Source organism: Macaca mulatta, chromosome 4, assembly GCF_049350105.2.
Source record: "Macaca mulatta isolate MMU2019108-1 chromosome 4, T2T-MMU8v2.0, whole genome shotgun sequence".
In the NCBI taxonomy this organism is placed as follows: Eukaryota; Metazoa; Chordata; class Mammalia; order Primates; family Cercopithecidae; genus Macaca; species Macaca mulatta.
The window spans coordinates 4180547-4200654 of NC_133409.1; the positions used below are offsets into that span (position 1 = coordinate 4180547).

General features: G+C 36.1%; 1 protein-coding gene across 32 annotated transcripts in view; it reads right to left on the minus strand.

Annotated features, from left to right (window-relative positions):
• Positions 1-20108, minus strand: part of AFDN (afadin, adherens junction formation factor) — a 142212-nt gene that overhangs the window by 100902 nt on the left and 21202 nt on the right. For all 32 annotated transcript variants that reach the window (XM_078001142.1, XM_078001140.1, XM_078001141.1 and 29 more), the window contains exon 2: positions 2457-2652. In XM_078001142.1, the coding sequence (XP_077857268.1) occupies positions 2457-2631 (175 nt within the window). In that variant the 5' untranslated portion in view covers positions 2632-2652. The remainder of the gene's footprint in view (positions 1-2456; positions 2653-20108) is intronic.

Genomic DNA, 20108 nt, shown 5'->3' on the forward strand with positions numbered 1-20108 from the left:
AGAGCTTCCCTGTGGCTGAAGGCTTGGGGCTGGGGCTGGGGCTTTAGCTCACTAGGGCTGCGGTAGGCAAACGTGCTGAGGCGATCCCCGGGGAACTGAGGAGCATTTAAATATTCAAGAGAAACAAGGTGCACGTGCCAGACACCAAAATAACTGGTTCGGGTAGGTCGGGCACGGTGGCTCACGAGGTCAGGAGATCGAGACCATCCTGGCTAACATGGTGAAACCCTGTCTCTACTAAAAGTACAAAAAATTAGCCGGGCGTGATGGTGGGCGCCTGTAGTCCCAGCTCCTCGGGAGGCTGAGGCAGGAGAACAGCCTGAACCCAGGAGACGGAGCTAGCAGTGAGCCAAGATCGTGCCACTGCACTCCAGCCTGAGCGACAGAGCGAGACTCCATCTGAAAAAAAAAAAAAAAAAAAGAACTGGTTCACGTGGCTCCGGGACCACAGTAAACTGCACAGCATCTCTTCTGTCGGCATCACATACACACAAAGCTGGGTTTTCCATAACACTGTAATAAACAAGCAGCACTGTCTGAAAATCAACATGGACAAGAAGTGAGGGCTCCCGGGGTCTGAGGAGCTCGGAAAGGCCCAAGAGGCACAACTGTCCCAGCAGACGGCAGCTGTGATTAAGAAGAAAATGAAAGCTTTAGTTTTCCATCATTTTATGTGTACTATTTTTCAAAATCTACCTAATTGTCCACTGTTAAACACTTACTAACCTATCTGAATATAACTACTTAATGAAATGGACTATCAGGTACTTCCTTTGGCCTAGTGGTGCCATTATTAAAAAACTACTGAGACGCTAAGGGTTCTGTAGCCCAGAGAAGACTGAGAACCTGCATGCTAGGGCTTTTCTCATACCTGAGGCGCTGGTGAAAACAAAGGTGTGGAAGGGTACCTGAGGGAGGGGGGAAGACACCATTTTCCTTCTTCTTTAACCATCTTTGTGTTTTCACCCTTTTCTTTAAAAAATCAAAATCATCCAATTTTTAGATCTCAAACTCCAATCTTACATATTATTCAAAGACTTCACACTTGACAGTATTCAACTAACTGAACAGCACAGACTAAAAAGAAAAAAAGGTGGAAGCGACAGAGATTTTATTCTTTGTAACCTATTTACAAAGATTCTAAGGTAAAGGAAAAACTCAGCTTCAGAAAAATCATCCAAAATTGAGAACATCCTCTACTGTCAAATTTAGTTTTGGCATTAATGATGAAGGTAATATTCTCATAACCTTAAGAAACAAACTGAACAAACAACAATAACGAAAAAATGGCCTGAGTTACATACTACTGAGGGAGAAAGGATTTAGTCACACCTGAAAATCCCACAAATTACAAACACTTTAGTCTAATTTCATATGTACAAATAAAGCAGTATTTTTTAAGTAAAAAAAATGTTCCAAAAAGATCTGTGGATGGAACTTAAAAGAGGTATTCAAATTAGGTTTGTGGTATACATAAATCATTTATTTGCTGCACCAACTATAATTTGTATTTCACTAAAACAGGTTACTCAACATTTCCAAAACACCAATGAGAAAATTTAAAAATTTCTACTTTTCATAATTGTTTTAGAGACAAGGTGTCCCTCTGTCACCCAGGGTGGAGTTCAGTGGCACGATCCTAGTTCACTGAAGTTTCAAACTCCTAGGCTCAAGTGATCCTCCTACCTCAGCCTCCCATGTAGCTGGGACTATAGGCATGTGCCATGATGCCCAGCTGACTTATTTTTTAATTTTTTTGTGGAGACGGGTCTCACTATGTTGCCTCAAGCAATCTTCCCATCTCAGCCTCCCCAAGTGCCAGGATTACAGGCACAACCCATGGCACTCACCCAAATTTCCACATTTCTTAATCAGTCTAATTTTAGTTGTCATTTGATATCGCTATATAAGATATTTTCAGAAATTTCTAATGTTAACACAAGTAGAAATTACTAAATACATAAGGAGGTTTCTTTAAGATATATACCCTAAATTATACCCAAAGAATAATGAAAATATATTGCTTCAGAAGGCAAAAATAGTACAGCAAGATTGATGACTCATACCCATATATTTAACTGTTACAATTATAATAATATAATATCTACATAAGAGCCATATAAAACATTCTCAAAAAGCAGGTAGCATACTACACACTGTATGTGACACCCAGATATGCTGGATAAATGTAACGCTACTTATCTTTGGAGAAATAAGCATATGCAAAATTAATATACTCATTCTAACTTCCAACAGATATATGTGCCAGGGATTTATAAGAACAATTCCCAGACATAAAACAGTTTTCTCAGCCTGCCAACTACTCTCCTACCCAGCAAAAGAGAAGAAAGATGGAGATGAGCAGTAAACCTGTGACATGACCACAATGCCCTGGACAAGCTGTCTCTTCACAGGTCAGGTCACGCCTCCAGCAAACCCTTCCTGTATACACTGACCTCCGCTGACATGCACTTCATAGAGTGAATACTTGGGAGAGGACAGCATTCGCATATCAGGTCGAAATTTCTCTGCGAGCGTTTCGATTACATCTTGAGTGGTGGCAGTACTAGAGACCCGAATACATTTTGTTGCAAAGTTTCCAGCAGCTTTATCTTGAAAATAAAATCTCATGACTCCATGGAACTCCAAATCCTAAAAGAAAACAAAATGGTACATTTTTGGAAAACAACACTCTGAAAAGGATTTACTTTTTGTAATAATAAATGAGAAAGTCTGTTCATTGCTTTTTAAAAAAATGCTTCTTTATCATAAACATCTGAGACTAACAGAGAGAGGCGTTTTTCGTCTTCAAGTTTCATTTCTGACTTTGGACAAGTTACTTACAATTTCTCTTTGCCTCACCTGTCTCATGTATGAAATAATGGCTGTCAAATAGATGATTTGACAAGTGGTAGGCACACCATGACACATAATATTTATAAGAATGCAGCTCAACAAATACTATTATTTAACCCTATTTCAAGATCTAGTCGTGCAAACTCATAGAGTTGAGTTCAGTGCTCGAGCTGGTATGTGGCAGATCCAGAGTTAAGACCCGGATCCACCAGACTCCAAAGTCCATGCCTGTACTGCCCGTGAGGTCCCTTTCCAGCTCCAAGGGTCAAAAGCCTACATGAAAAAGTTCCTTTTAAAAAGAGGGAAATGTTGGTCCCAACCATTAATGAGAATAAATGAAAACTCTTAATTTTTTAAGAATATATTATGTTGATGCAAAATTGTGGATTTTGCCATTATTTTCAATGGCAAAAAGCACAATTACTTTTGCACCAACCTAATAATTGTAACTAATTTTCTAAATGAACTACTTGCCTATAATCAATGAATGCATTTTAGATTTGTCTCAAAACCTTATTTCTAGAGAAAAACCACACTGGAATTTCAGCCAAAGGTATCCCCTCCATAGGTATCATCTACTGCAATGCGGGCTGACGCTCACAACTGTGGGATGCCCTTTCCCATTATTTCCTTGCACACAGAAAAAGCACAACTCCCAACAAAAATTCCAAAGAATATTTCTAACTACTAGGTCACTTTTACTGTCTTAAGATTAAAGATTCAGTTGTTCAAATGAAGTCATCCTTGGTTCTTCTTTCTCTCACCCTCCACATCTGATTCACCAAAATACACCCAGAATCCAACCAAAGTCCTGTTCAAACTAAGTCAGAACACATCATTCCTTGGTTTTACATTTTGCAATGGCTTTCATTTTCTCAGAAGTCAAACCATTACTGCAGTCCTCAAAGCCCATCACACTGAATGAAGCCTTTCTTTACTTTTCCCCAACCCACTAGCCTCTTTCTGACTAGTAAGTATGAACTAAGAAGTATTTATTTGAAGAAAAATAGGAGAAATGGGATACAGGTTGAGAACACCTTATTCAAAATGCTTGGCACCAGAACTATTTTGGATTTTGAGTATTTGCAGATTTTGCAATATTTGCATCATACAATTCAGCAAGTCTGATCTGAGAATCCGAGATCTGAAATGCCTGCAATGGGCATTTCTCCTTTGAGTGTCATGTGGACGCTCAAAACGCTTCAGATCTTGGAGCATGTCATACTTCAGGTTTTCAAGTTAGAGACACTTAACCTGTATTAGAATAGGGTTAACAACTATATAAATTTATGAAAATCAAAACAAAAAATGAGACAGTAAGGCACATTTCTAGCCCTGAAACTTTACTGTGCTTGCTCAGACTGTCTTGCTCCCCACTACACCAGGAGAAAATACTAAATAAATGAGCATGTATGTTCAAAAATGACACTTACCCATAGATTCTGGAGTAAAGGAGGGCCACAGTTTTGGGTGTGAGACCTGAGAAAGCTTAAAGAGTTGGCAAAATGGGAGCTTCATGAGTAGAGTCGTGCTCATCTCTCAGAAATTATATCAACAGCCTCTTAGTCTGGTCTGGGTCAAGTAACAAAGCAAAGCTGACATCCTTTTAAATGTCTCCATCTCTATTTTAGTCTGGCAACCCTAAAACCTTTATAACTGCCGGGTACGGTGGCTCATGCCTGTAATCCTAGCACTCTGGGAGGCCGAGGTGGGCGGATCACCTGAGGTCAGGAGTTCGAGACCAGCCTGACCGAGATGGTGAAACCCTGTCTCTATGAAAAACACAAAAATTAGCTGGGCGTGGTAGCAGGCCCCTGTAATCGCAGCTACTCAGGAGGCTGAGACAGGAGAACTGCTTGAACCCAGGAAGTGGAGGTTGCAGTGAGCCAGGATCACACTACTGCACTCCAGCCTGGGTGACAGAGCAAGACTTCATCTAAAAAAAAGAAAGAGAAAAAAAACTTTATAACTAAAAATGCATGCGAAACATGCTCCTAAACTATACATCTGTCAGTCTTAGGTAATATTAATGACAGCCCACACTCACTGCTCTGTGCCAGGTACTATGCTGACCACGTCTTATGCACTGCCTCCCCAGCTTCCCTTCACCTTCGTTCTCCCCACATCTGCTGGCTATAACTCTTGGAATCATTCAAGCATCTTCCGCTACCCCCTTCCACAGACTCCTAAAACAGCACTTTAGAAAACAAAAATTCCTATACAAATTTAGCCGTATAAATTTAAGATTTTATCATGGGAGCCGTATTTTTAACCCAGGATTCCGATACTTGCATACTGCCACCCTGAAACCATCTTTATATTAAATCTAATAGTCTCTAAAATATTCATTGGCAAAACTACCCCCAGGCTTCTCCAAAGGCTCACCCTTATACAAGAAGTTAAAGCAAAATAGCAATTAATCTCCGTAGTACTCGAGCATTTTGCTAACAAAATAGTTTTACATCAGTTGTGATCAGAATAAAACAGGCTAGATGTACCAAAGGATGACAAGAAATATAAAAGCACCAGTTTCCCTGAGAATTATCAACAAATAATTCCAAATTACCAGATATTAAAGAACCAAAAGAAAAACAGAAGCATCATCTGAGGCTGGCAAGGGTGAGAGGGAATGCCCATTAACATCAGCAACACAAAGGAAAGAATCTAGAATGAATTGATAAAGACAAACAGGGAAAAGAGGAGAATCCACTTAGTCAACCTCATGACAATTCCTTACATATAAATTACTGCCCTTCATTGTAAAAAAGGAAACTGCAAACATAAAATCTTTATGACCAATGTGGCCCAGCTACTTACCTTACATAAAATGTTAAAGAGATCAAAGGGAAAAAAAGAAACCCAAAGGAGTAAGGAGATACTGGTACCCTCATCAGGCAGTAGCATTCCTGTGTATAGAAAAGTAAAAGTATTCCTGGAAACAATGTCCCAGGTTCTACCAAGCCTAAATAAAGCCTATGAAAACGACGTTTTATTATATTTCATTTGCACTACATGTTAATAAATAACTATTAATTTAGTTTGACATCACACAAGAATGTATTAATATCTGTTCCCAGAATATTCCCTTAATAAACAGATTAACATTCTGCTCAATTATTTTGCCAATCATGTTTGGCAGGTGTGAGTAATTCCACAGAATCTTATCAAAACTAGTCAAATGGATAAAATCAAGTTCCTAAACCTGAAAACTGGATATGAAGGAAGGGGAGAGGAGGGGTGGAAAAAGGTGGAGAGGGCTGAGGAGAGGAGGGGAGGTCCAAAGAAGTACACTGGCCACCATCACCTAGCTTGCCCAGCAGCAAGGCTGAGGTACAGCCAGCATTAACTGGCCCCAGACCTGCCTACATCACCATGCTCTGCTGGGAGTTTGACACCAATTATTTTTCTTTGATCTTACAACAGGTACAAGAAAAGTTCCAGAAGAAACGAATCAACGGTTAAATGAGAGAAAGAAATTGTTGGTGTCTTGAGACCATCACCTACTAGCCTGGCATTCAAATACAAGTATGCGTACTGCTCACCAGGGACTCCGAGGCGGCTCTCGCTCCACACAGTGCCTAATCAACCTCATCTACCACATCTAGACATCTGTCTGTCCTACAGTGCAGCGGAAAAATCTGGGGGGCTGCAACAGGACATTAACAGGTTCACATTTCAACATGACAGCCATATCCTTGAGTGAGTTAAAGCCTATGTGAACTCAAATCTCTACACTTATAAAATGAAAACAACAAGCTTGTTTTGAGGATTAAACAAAATATATAAAGCAACTCATGCTACCTGACACACAGGTAAGTGCTCAACAATCAGAAGTTTTCTTCTTTACAGTCTCTTCCACTAGAATATCGCTTTTCTGGGACAAGGAAACCTCTTTTATTCATTATTCAAGGTCCTCCCTCAGGATCCAATACAATGCTCTGCATATAACCATAAAAACAAATGTGAGCCAAGATGCCCAATAACAAGATTTAATTCTGCCAGCTGTGGTTGTCTGTTCTCAATTGATAAGAACTCTGGAATGTGAAACTTAAATTTATAATAAACAGCCATAAAGTCTTAAGGGCAGAATTAACAATCTAATATGTTGCAGCCATCCTAGTTATAATCTTACAAAGTTTTCTTAAAAAAAAAAAAAAAAAAAAAAAAAGCACTGCTATAGGTACTCAATACCTAAATGAAGAGCTTACTTCAAAAGCAGCATGTTTTCAGAAAGAAGTTTCTATCTAGAATAGGTAAGATAATAACTGCCTATGATCATTTTATCATTACAGTCAGTATACAATGCTCATCTCAATATGTTTCAATAATTTAATTCAAAGGGAAGGAAAAAATATAATAATCATGTTTCCTTTCCTTAATGGTTATTTCTCCTGCCAGGAAAGCAAGTTTCTTTGGTATTTACCTTGATATAAACTTTTCCCTGAGAAATATTATCACCAATGATTACTGAAACAGAAAAACTGCTTTAGGTCAACTCCAAAACAAAATTATTTTCATGCTTATCAAAAGAATACAATGATCCAAAACTTAACAAAAAAAAAAAAAACCAAGCTGCATAGTGAAATTACTAGAGTCAATACAAGAAATAAAGATGGAAATTTTATTTTAAATATCAGTATTTCGTTAATAAAATTGACAATCAACTGGCTGTATTCTCCAAGCCAGTAGAAATTCACCAGGACAACCCTACACCTCCTTTTGATAAAGCTAATCAGAATCATTCATTCTAAAACTTAAATAGGTCAACCATGCACAATTTACTTTTCTTCTATGTTTAGCACTTACATGAAACCCATATCCTAGCCTGTAGCAAAACAATGCTAACTTCATACAGATCACCAATTTCTACTCCCCATGGAGGAAACTGACGGACTGTCCACTTTATTACACACGCACACAACAAATTTATTTGTTATGCTGGTGTCTACAAAATATGTGCAAAGGTTAAAAAAAAATACAGCTGTGCCTTCAACACACACCAGTTGCTAGTACACAAAACAACCTGATGGCAACAGCCATTTGACCTACTTAACATAAAGGTGTTAACAGCTTTAGGTAGAGGATAAAAGAAATACTTGAATATGGGCTTTTGAAATATTTTCTATGAACACTATTTTTAAATACTAATACCTCAAGAACACTGAAATGAAATGCATTTCATTACCTAAAATTTTTACAAGACAAATAATACACCTGGAAGCATTTGAAAAAGAAAAAAAAAAAACAAAAAAAAAAACAAGAACGGCCATAAAATTTCTTCACCAGGCTAATCTAACATTCTTTCCACTGTATTCATTCCCAAGAAACCTCCTTCCTAGCCCTTTCCTCCCACTCCTCATTCCTATAAAGCTGCTAGAAACCCAGTTTTCTATTAGCACTAATTACATTACCTTAGAATTTTCTGACCTTCCCAACCACAAAATAATTTTCTCTAAAAATTCAATCAATTTGCTTTGTCTTTAACCTTGGTTTGCTCATCTATAAAATGAGAACAGTAAAGTATGGACTTCCACAGGGCACTATTATTCTGTTGCTGGCAATGTAAACTGGCATGCAAGCAACTGAGAACAACTTAGCAAACACAATCCAATTCTAGAAAAAGAATTTATACCTTCATATGTGCACTTGGTCTTTAAAATCAAATGACTTCATTATATTTTTGTCTGAAAATAAAGGCATAAGCTTAACACATAGCAATGCACAACTGTGTAATGTGAACCAACCACTGTACTAGAAGTACATCTTAATGCTTATTCATCAAATCTGAGAAAGACCAAGTTCACTGAAAGTGGGAAAAGGTCATCTTCCAAGCAAAGAACAAAATATTTCTGGACTTAAAAAAACTAACAAAACAAAGAGAAAACACACAATTGCACAGATCTCCCTTTTCATGAACTCTAACAAAAATCCATCCAGTACCCAAACACCTAAATGTTATAAATAAAACAAAATTCTCTGCCAGAAAACACAGCCTGCTGTGAAAACCAACAAGCCAACATACTTTTAAAATTGCCCCAGTTACAACTGCCAACATTATCTACTTAACAATCATCTGCTCACAGCAGCTACACATTTGTAAGCCATAACCCTGCCAACTTTCAAAGCAAGTGAAATCAGTGCTCTGCTGCTAGACTTCACTGGAATTAGAAATCTACTCAAACTCTTAGTCAGCATTATGGAAGCGGGATCAAAAAGTCAAAAGTTTTCCCTACAGTACTCTTAAAAAATTTTAACTGTTTATTTTTAAATAACTACCCACACAGACATACACTGAGAATTTGAAAGATAATCAATCAAAAACATTTTAAACCCACATGACAAAAAAAGCAATTATCACATCTGTAATTAAAGATTACGTTTATAACTCAATCGAAATCTTTAAATACTACATTTGTACACATGTACTTAACAGAACCCCAAAGCCAACTATCTAGTCTAGGGGTATAACTGATTTTGCCATGCACTGTTTGGACATCTAGTGAAGGCTATGAGTTGGTTCTCAAAGAACTACATTAAAACGTAACTAAAATATCTGTAAAACCTACAATGCAGTAATATAAGTGCTTCTTTATTAACATATTACATAAAATCTACAGTTGGTTCAGGTTCATACAGCTCGGATTTTGAAGTAATGAGTATAATAAAATGAGTGAAGAAAATGCTACATTATCAGCAGAGGTTAATAAAGCCGTATTTATTGGAAATACAAATGCAATCCTCCTCTCATCCAAGTTCAAAGTCCCCATGAATCATACTCATAGACTTCAACTTAAGAACCCCCTGAAAAAAATCTAGTGACAGGGAACTATCTAGCCAAGCAATATATTCTTTCTCGGTATAGCTAGTTAGCTAGAAAGTCCTGCCTTTTATTTAAAGCAAAACCTTTCTCACACAGCTTGATAAACTGGGCTTAGTTTCACCCACTGGTATCATTTAGACCTATATTCAAACCATGGCTTCTCGATCATCATTTTTTTTCTATTTATACATGAAACGGATCAGGGCAGATGATTTCTACCAGGTACAATGCACTCTGGGGTAAGAAAACAGGGCAAATACTGTCTCACAAAATTTTAAATTCAGTTATTCCTGGGCTGCAAGGCAAAATAAAATTTTTTTCTTACTAGGGGTCACAGCTAAACCAGTTTAGATTGAGAAAGGGGTTTCTCAACCTCAGCACTACTGACATTCGGGGCTGGATCGTTCTTTCTTATGGGGGCTCTCCTGCACATTGTGAGCCGTTGCAAGCATCCTGGCCTCTATGCAGAAGGTACCAGTAGCATCACACCCTCAGGTGTAATAACCAAAAACGCCTCCAGACACTTTTATATGGCTCCTGGGGGAACAAAATTGTTCCAGTTGAAAACCATGAATTCAGAACAAGTCTAGAACCTCTTGCAGAATGACGTTCTAATTCTAGTTTCTTCAACTTTTCTCCTTCCTGTGACATAATTTCAAATCCACGCCCTATATTGATCAGTTCTCCTCTGAACCCCCTCATGTTCCATCCTCCTAGCCTAAAAGAGTTCTCAGACTTGATCACAGAACTCCAGATGTGGTCTGACCAGTGGTAAGTACACTAATTCTACATACTATACCTGTAATTAATGCAACTTAAGATTAAACTAGTTTTTTAGTGACCACATAATATTGTTGATTCACAAGAGTTTCCAGTAAAATTAAAATTCCCAAGTCATTTTCATATTAGTTTACCAAACAACATTTCTCCAGCTTGGCAAAAATCTGTTAAACAACAGTCTTTGAGTACAACTAATCAACTGGTTTCTAATTCATCTAATTATTTTAGATCCAGTCCTTAAACACAATAACATGGTAAAAAACATTATTGAAGTCCCTGATGTAGTCCAGATACATTATCACTAAGGCACTTCCCTGAACTACAAACATGGTAACCCTCTCTCACTCTCTAATATCAATTATCCCCACCCCCATCCTTTTTCTCGCTCTCTCTCTCTCACAGGAAATGACAACGCTGTCTTTAGTAAGTCACGCTGGTTCCTATGAATGGAATTACATAGCTTTTAAGCCTCAAGATAGTTTCCTCTTCCATCTTACCATAATCATAGCAAACATTTCCATGAATAGTTCAGTTTTGTACAGTGAGTATAAATAACTAGGTTAACATTGCTTTTAAACTTTTTACTGTGTAGTAAACATCTTTCTTACAAAGTCATGCTTCAAAAATTATACATTAAAATACATAAATATATGCCATAATGTGACAACAAAACTATACACAATTTTATAAATACGTACAAAAGCTCACAATAGTCCTTTGTATGCACCCAATTTCCCTCAAACATAAAACAGGCTTAATAAATATATTTGGTTAAACTACTACTTGATATGTATGACATGAAAACACTCCTTTTTCACAAACTAAAAGTTTGTTTTAGCCTTGTTTGGTATTCGGCCTCAGTTACCTCTTCTATAAAAATGGAGATAATAGTACCAACTTCTCCATGTTACAGCAGAGAATGAAATGAGACACTACGCACAAAAGGACCTAGCATAGTACAGCAGGTACTACATTTTTCATCAGTATGTTACTTTTTTCAAATACATGGCTATCCACTGACCTATAGTTCTTTCTATAAAAGAGTGAATTATCCAATTTCTAGCCAAATACTATAGTAATTAGAGTAGGTCAAGATTTAATTACCAATTTAATAGTACCTAAGAGTATGTGCACATAAAGAATTATACTTCACTTTTCTAGTTAAAAGCCTTCCAACCATGATGTGTATAGTAGTTCCCCCTTACCTGTAGGGAATATGTTCCAGGACCCATCCCCCACCCCACTGGATGTCTGCTATGGCACAAAGTTCTATATATACTATGAGATTTTTCCCCCTATACATACAAAGCTATAATTAAGTTTATAAACTAAGTACAGTAAGAGATTAACAATAATAAATAAGAACAGTTATAACAATATGTCAGCATCACCCCTCTTGCATTTTGTGGCCGTTAAGTAAAATAAGCGTTACTTGAACACAAGTTCTGTGACAGCGCGACAGTCTATCTGATAAATGAGGCAGCTACAAGTGACTAACAGGCAGGCAGCATATACAGCGTGGAGATGATAGACCAAGGGGTGATTCACATCCCAGGTGGAACATAGATGGACAGCCAGAGATTTCATCACACTATTTAAACTGTCATGCAATTCGAAACATATTAGTTGTTTATTTTTGGATTTTCCATTTCATATGTTCTGACTACAGTTGATCCTGGCTAACTGTAACCTCAGAAAGTGAACCAGTGGATAGGTGGGACTACTGTACTATGACTTATTTCTCAGAAAAGTAACAATGCACCACAAGTGAACACAATTTGTTTAAAGCAGAATTTTACCCTAAGAGTGTTGCATTATCCACTACAATCTTGAGGTTTAAATAATACAGGCCCTTATCTAAACATTCAGGTCACTATTTGGTGTAGCTAAGTGACAAATGGAGTCTAAAATTTCTGATGCTATTCCAGCTCTGGGAAAAATCAACCACGGATGTTAAAGCTATAAGCTATCTTCCTACTGTCTACAATAAACCAGGCTGTTCTAGTACTCTCAAAGTCAATTAATGCTACCTAAGGTAAGAATCCTCATTTTAAATTAAATAAGAAAGGTGACTGGACCTGATTGAACTGCAAGAATAAGTTCAATTCACAAAGATTTAACTTTTGGTCAGTAATGCAGAGTGGGTTCTGAACTCACCTACTTTTTTCACTAAGTAACGTGGTCAGACTTATTACTTCATTTTGTAAGACCAAACTTATCTTCTGATATATATTTTTTAAAAATATTTTAAGAATGAAGACATTTGCCAAGGTACTCCTGGAGGCAAGAGACAACCTGGCTCATTTCAACAAGTAGTTCAACTGTCCAATTAACTAAATCAGTATTGTCAAGGACATGAAAAACAATTTATCACAACTGTATTTATTTTAATGACAGTTTTAAAAAAGATTAATTTATGACTTCCATGTCACTTCAAATACTTAAGTAAACTAGAATACCTTGAAAATTGTGTCAACTAAACTTAATTTCAACATAAAATTATAGTTATCAAGGACATGAAGACAAATCTAAAGTCAAATTACACTTAATATCAATGAAGTTTGTTTTTCAGAACAGAATTTATCTTGTAATATTAACAAAACCTTTTGCTTATTTTCTTCTGAAAAAATTCAAGTTACACACTTAATTTATAAATTTAAGAAAATAGTAACTTAAAACACAGTGGTTTTGTTGTGTTTTTCTTTTTTTCCTGGAACTAAACAATCTAATTTAAAAGATTTTATTTCCTATGAGGAAAATAAGCAGGAAATCCAGGGCAATCCAAGAAAAGAAGAATTATAAATATGAAGGGTCAACCTACCAGATATTTAAAAAAACTATAAAAATCTCTTAAGACACCACCTGGACATAAAGGAAAGAAAAACTCTAGACTTCTAGGTGGGTCTCAAATCAATGTGGAAAAGACGAACTTCTTCATAAACATGTTGGGACAAACAAACATGGCAAAGAGAAAACTGGATCCATACATCACACTGTACATTAAGATAAATTTAAGATGGTAAAGGAATACAAAAAAGAAACAACACAAGTACAAGACAAAATGGATAAATTCCATGAAAACTTAGAAATAAGGAAAAGCTTCCTAATCATGACTTGAAATCCAAAATAATGTTAATAAGTTTGACAATATAAAACTTTGATATCACAAAAAATTCAAAAAGCACACAATAGGTAAAGTGCCAAGACAAGTAACACACTGGGGGGAAAAAAATTTCAACTTGTTTCACAGAAAGAAATATAATTTCTTTAATAGATAAAGAGTTTCTAAAATTTGTGAAGAAAGAACCAACAACCCAATAGAAAAACTGGCACCCAAAAAACCCTTCAGGCGGTATACAAAGTAGTGAATCTGCCCTTAAATATACAAAAAGATGAACAACCTCACCCACAATAAAACAGCTATAAAATAGACAATACTAATAGTAAAATGCCATTTTTCAACACCCAAATTGGCAAAAATCTGAAGGTTTGAAAATAGTCTTTTTGTGGGGCTGAAGGGGAAAAAAGAAGTATATACCCAAGGTGCAGAATTCGGCAACATCTGGTAAAATTAGATACTCATGTACATTTTGAAACAGCAATTCTTTTGTGGATATATACCAAAGATACACTTAAAAAAAAATGCAAAAGGCTATTCACTGTGGCAATGTTTACAAAAGCAAATGTTTAAAAATGATTCAGCAGTGGGGAATTGGTTGAAAAAATTCTCATATATTCACTGAGTGGAATAAAACGGTGCCACTAAGAGTTACTGCAAAACTTTTGTACTGTGATATGGCATGATGCATAAGGTACATAGTTAAGTGAAAAAAGCACAACAGCATGTGTCATAAGCATCTATTATATGAAAAGACAGGAAACAAACACACAACCTGTACTTGGTTGTATCTTCAAAAAGAAGCCTTCCATGCATGGACAAACCAAAATATAATCAAGATGGAAGCAAAGCTTTTCTAAATGTACTCTATTACACAGTTTCAGCTCTGGAACCAGATAACTAACAAAAAAAGACAATCACTGAAAACATAAAAGAAACTGGAATGAATGAGTCTTAACTCTCTATCAAGTTGGTCACACTAGCAAACAGAAAAATGCTTTTTTTCTGAGCTATTTTGGACAATAGCTTTTGACTTTAAATTGCCAGCAGAGTATTCTACTGACAAATATCTGCAAAGAATTTTGCAGAATTTTTAAAATCCCCATTCAGAAATCCTATTGTTAGTAATAATATTGGCAATATGTAGTAATAATAACTATATGACACAATAAAGCCAACAAGTAGTTGTGTTTATACAGTGACAAGGTTTTCAATGTAAGAAAAAAGAGATATAAAATTAAATAAAGTAAAAGCCATACAAGGCCATTCTGAACTGGAAACATCAATAGAAATATACAGATTTTTCTCCCCACAAAATATAAATATCTTCTAGTTTTTCCCACTGAAAAGGCCCAGAAGCAAACAACAATCTGTAAAAACGAACATCTCTAGCACCTAGACTGTAGTCTCTTAAATACCACTAAAAGAAACTACAGCTACTTGGAGAAATGGCTTAATCCAGGTCTAGGTCAGAAAATGTACAAGATGAGTTTGGGACATCTTCTTATGCTGGAAAACAAGGAAGCTCTCAAAGACTCACTCATGTCAAAAGAACCCTCTAGCCAACCAAAAACTGCAGCTGGACAAATTTGGGACCATCTGAATACCAGCAGAAATGACTGCAAGTGACTGAAACATGGAATACATAAAAATCCACCAGTTCATTATACCAAAGAAAAATGAGAACTCCAACAAAACAAAATCAATGTTAGCACTGAAGGTACCTAGAGCAACGAACTCCTTACTCTAGAAAATAAGCAATACAGGAGCTCAGAATCTATGTCTACACATATCTTTTAAAGAATTCCAGCCAATAAATGTAAACAGAAAAAATGGAATTAGAAAAACACCATTTTGTAGCCACTAACTGATTTAGACACAGATCTTTGCATGAAACAGTGATAAGGAACTTGACGGTAGAGGGGCTGTCACAATTTGACCTTCTAATGTGATTCAATATGAAATACACAGCATTGCTTATAAAGCCTTGTTCAACAGTTGGACCTGAATCCATTCAAGCCTTTAAAGCTAGAGAAACATGTCAAACCACCACTACCCTGAAAAAGATAAAGGCAAGTCTAGAATAGAGATGTTCTACAGAAGAAGTAGCCCAATATTTTCAAAGTGTATGGCATGAAATAAATGCTCTAGATTAAAAGAGACGTAGAAGTAAATATAATGTGCGGCCCTTGTTTGGATCCCAATTCAAATAAATTAACTGCAAAACCACATTCTTGAGAGATACAGGGAAATCTCAGTATGGACCAAATAACAGATAACAACAAATAATTATGGTTAATTTTATTAATGAGATTATTGTATGATGGTTAAATTTTTTTAGATGCACACTGAAGTAGGGAAGAAATAATATGATGGGTTTTAGGATCTGCTTTATAAAATAGTGCACCTAAAAACAACAAAATTAAGAAAGACAAACTGAAAATTGTGAAGTCTAGGGAATGAGTTTCATTTGTGTTTGAAAATGTTCATGCTAAAAAATGTGTAATATGAAAATAATTCAGTTATAATTACAAACCATTAAGTGCAAAATAGAGTAAAGCTATTTTTAAAAAAGTGCTCTACAAAAACTCAAGAACTTTGATTCTGTAAATGGATAATGAATTATTTAACATCAGAAGCCAAACATAGCTTCTTACACTGAACAAACAGCAAGAGTGTCACACAAAAAGAAAGTGAGGCAGAACCTTGGAAACAGCCAGACATTGGGTAAAATCCCAGTTAATTTTACTTTCACTGAATACCCACACGACTCTGCAAAACACTTGAGCTCTCTCAAGTTCCCTGTCTGCACAGTGGAGGGGCTACTATTTCACGGGGTTTGGTGGTTACCAAGTGATTCACGCTATATAAAGGAACCTACCACAAATAAGGCACTTGATGAATATTACTTCCTGTCTGCAAATTCTCAAGTGCCTACACTTACACAAGAACTAATTTAAAAGGTGGGTGTGCACAGAGGCGAACACCACACACTGGGACCTATTGGAGGGTGGAGAGTGGAAGGAGAAAGAAGATGAGAAAAAAAAACTAATGGATACTAGGCTTAATGCCTGGCTGATAAAATAATCAGTACAACAAATTCCTATGACATACATTTACTTATGTGACAAACCTGCACACCCTGCAGATGTACCCCTGAACCTAAAAGTTAAAAAAAGAAAGGTGTTTGTGTATATGTGTGAGTGTATAAAAAACCTATCTCTAGCAAAACTAAGTACAAAAGCAAAAAATAACAGTATATATTAAAGATCTGTATGTATGATATGAAAAATGAAAACCATCAAACTTTGTAGAAAAAATAGAATGGCACTATATACATTTAAAATTCTATTGTTGAAATTAGCTGGACATGGTGGCGGGTGCCTTTATGTAACCCCAGTAGGAGGCTGGGGCAGGAGAATCTCTTGAACACAGGAGGCAGAAGAATCGCTTGAACGCAGGAGGCAGAGGTTGCAATGAGCTGAGATCAGCTCCAGCTGTGGGCGACAGAGCAAGACTTTGTCATCAAAAAAAAAAAAATTATATTGTTGAAATACAATTTCTGAGAGTTGAAATCATTTCCAATGATAAAACTGATCTACCCAAATCAACCTATACATAAAATTATAAAACGCTTTGGTGTTTACAGAAAATAACCAAGTTCCTAAATTCAGCCTTAAAATTATAATACTGAAAGAAAACCCAAGAAAATGTTTTATAATCCTCGTCTTGAATCTGCAACTAAGATTCTTCTTTAAGTATGTGAAATAATTAAGTTCTAAATTTGAATGATGAAGATAATGTACCATACAAATTATATACACCAACATTGGTGTACGAACATCATTTACTTGGATTTACAGTGAGTTTCACATCAAAGAAAACACTCAAACTATAGCAAGTGATTCAACGAAACTTCCTACAATCAAAGTGCTTCCACCTATCTTTTTATAGTACACTAAAAATTGAATTCACAGCACTCAACCTACTCCAATTAAGAAAAACAAAACTTAAAGCAACTTACCTAAACCCAAAATATCTTCAAAGTACCACATTAGGAAACAAACACAAGCACATTTTAAAACACAGGCAGTTTTTTCAAGCCTCCACTATCTTAAGACCTTTCACATTTCACACAAAACACATCCATGAAAGAGAAGGTTGGGGCAGAGGTGAAAAGAACAAATGAGAAACAAAATAATTCTGAGATAGAGTAATATGACTAGTACTGCCTCATAACCAGAATTTTACAAACCAAAACAGTATGCTGTTCTGGTTCAAGTATCTGACATTCTCTCCCTGGTATCATGAGTGATCTTGAACTGCGTATTTGGTGCCAACCGGTACCTCCTGCCTACCCTTCCAGTTTCACTCTTTGCATTACCAAATGACTACAGCAGATTGGAATGTCACTTAGGACTAGGCATGAGAAAAACAAAAAGGTAAGCTGTGTAAATCAGCACAGGGACTTCTGAAAGGAGGTCAAGCTGTGTAGGAGGATTCTTATCAGTAGTAACTTACAAAAGGAACATAGAATCTTGATAGGAAAAGTGACACTGATGAAACTAGCTCACTGTTCAAGTAAGTTTTCTTAATTAATTCTCTTTGCAAAAGAGTATTATGGTGAAAAGAATCAATCAGTGAAGCAGATTCTCATTTAACGTTATGGAAACACTCTGTTCACTAGAATAATATTCTCAACTCTTGTTTTTGAGAATCTTCTATACTGTTAAATAAATATCCTAGGCTAACACATACACATACAGACTTCTAAAAAGTACATTCTGGAACAAATTCCCTAGGTAAGCAATGGAATACACAATAGTCATGAACTCAAAGACAGGGATACAGAATATGGCAAGAATATGGTAAGATGTATAAAGTTCCATGAAACAAAAACCTCAAAATCACTGATTCTGTTTTTATAACGTCACACTGTTTGAGATATCTCATATAAGGATACTCTTGAAGAAGATATTATCATTTCTAGCTATAATTGAACACAAAATAAGAAACAGCAACAAACAAGAATGCAGAATCAACCTAGAACATATAATACTAAACCTAAACATGTTGCTAGAAATCTCTTCTCCCCCACATATTATATTACATGATATAAAGATAAACATATAAAATCAAGGGAAAGGAAAAAGAACAAATAGTAATGATGACAATGCACTACAAATAACAAGAGTATAAATGCCTGCCTTATGCTAAACATTGTGCTAAGTACTTTTTATGCATTATCTACTCCAATTTTCACAACAACCGCATAAGGTAGGTGTTATTACTGTTCCTGTCTTACAGATAAAGAAATGGGGTCTAAGAAAGATCAAGTAAATTGACCATGTTCACAGAGCTAATACCAATGGGCGAGAATTCATACTCTGGCAATTGTGAAACAAGTCACACTTTCGGCCACTATGCAGCACTGCGTCTCATCCTGCTGTATAAAAATAAGGGTGGAACACACCCAGTTCCAGCAACATGGCAGACTAAACAATCAGTAATCATTGTACTATACGATAAAGAATACAAAATAAACATTCTGTTTAATACACAGCTGAGTCTGTAAAAAAGAGAAATCCAATTAAAGGGAAGTAAAGGCTAGATAAACGTATGAAAAACATGCTCACTTACTGAAATCAGGGTAACAAATTGAAATTATTATTTCAAATACTTTAGAGTATATCAACAAATCTGAATATATTGAGGAGGGTGAAAACTAAAGTTTGGAATATAAATTGGTATAACCATTTCAATGATCAATTTCACAGGACCCAAAAAATCTGAATCTAAATACTCCACTTCTAGGTATTCATCCTAAAAATTTTACATCAGTACAGAAGAAAACATGGACAAGAGTGTTCATTAAATCCATATTTGTAACAGTGGAAAGGTATATACAATTTATCAATCTCTGGATAGGGACAGAGATAGAATACGATTTATTTAGACAACAGAACACCGCAAAGCTGTTAAAAAAACTGTATCTACTCATATGAAGCTTCACATCAGTCGTTTTCTTGCGGGAGGCAGAAAGGGAGAGAGAAAACCCTTTCGCTATGTCTATAACTCTTAATTCCTTAAGTTTTCTGGATGCTATTTAACTAAAAGAAATGTAAATAATAGTAATATATCCTTTGCTGATGTGGGGATCAAATGAAATAAGAGACTGGTTGTAATGTCTGAATCGCTGCTAGGCATGGAACATGTTGTCAAAGAAATGTGACCACAACAGTTACGAACAAACTCAAGCCAAGGTGTTCAAAAAGCTTGCCATTTAGGGAGGAGCTCTTGTTTCACCAAAGTGCTGCTCTCACAATTTCACATCGGGTAAATCAAGAAAGACTTTTGGGATCCTTGAGCAAAGCCTAATTGTAGGGAAAGAACACTCCAAGCCCAGGGAACAGGTACTAAAACCCCAGGCAGAATCCTGGTTGGCATAACTGACAAATAGCAAGGAGATTCCTTGTGGCTAGAAGCGAAAAAACGGTATTAGGAGTAAGATTTGTAGGTCAAGGTACACTTTGA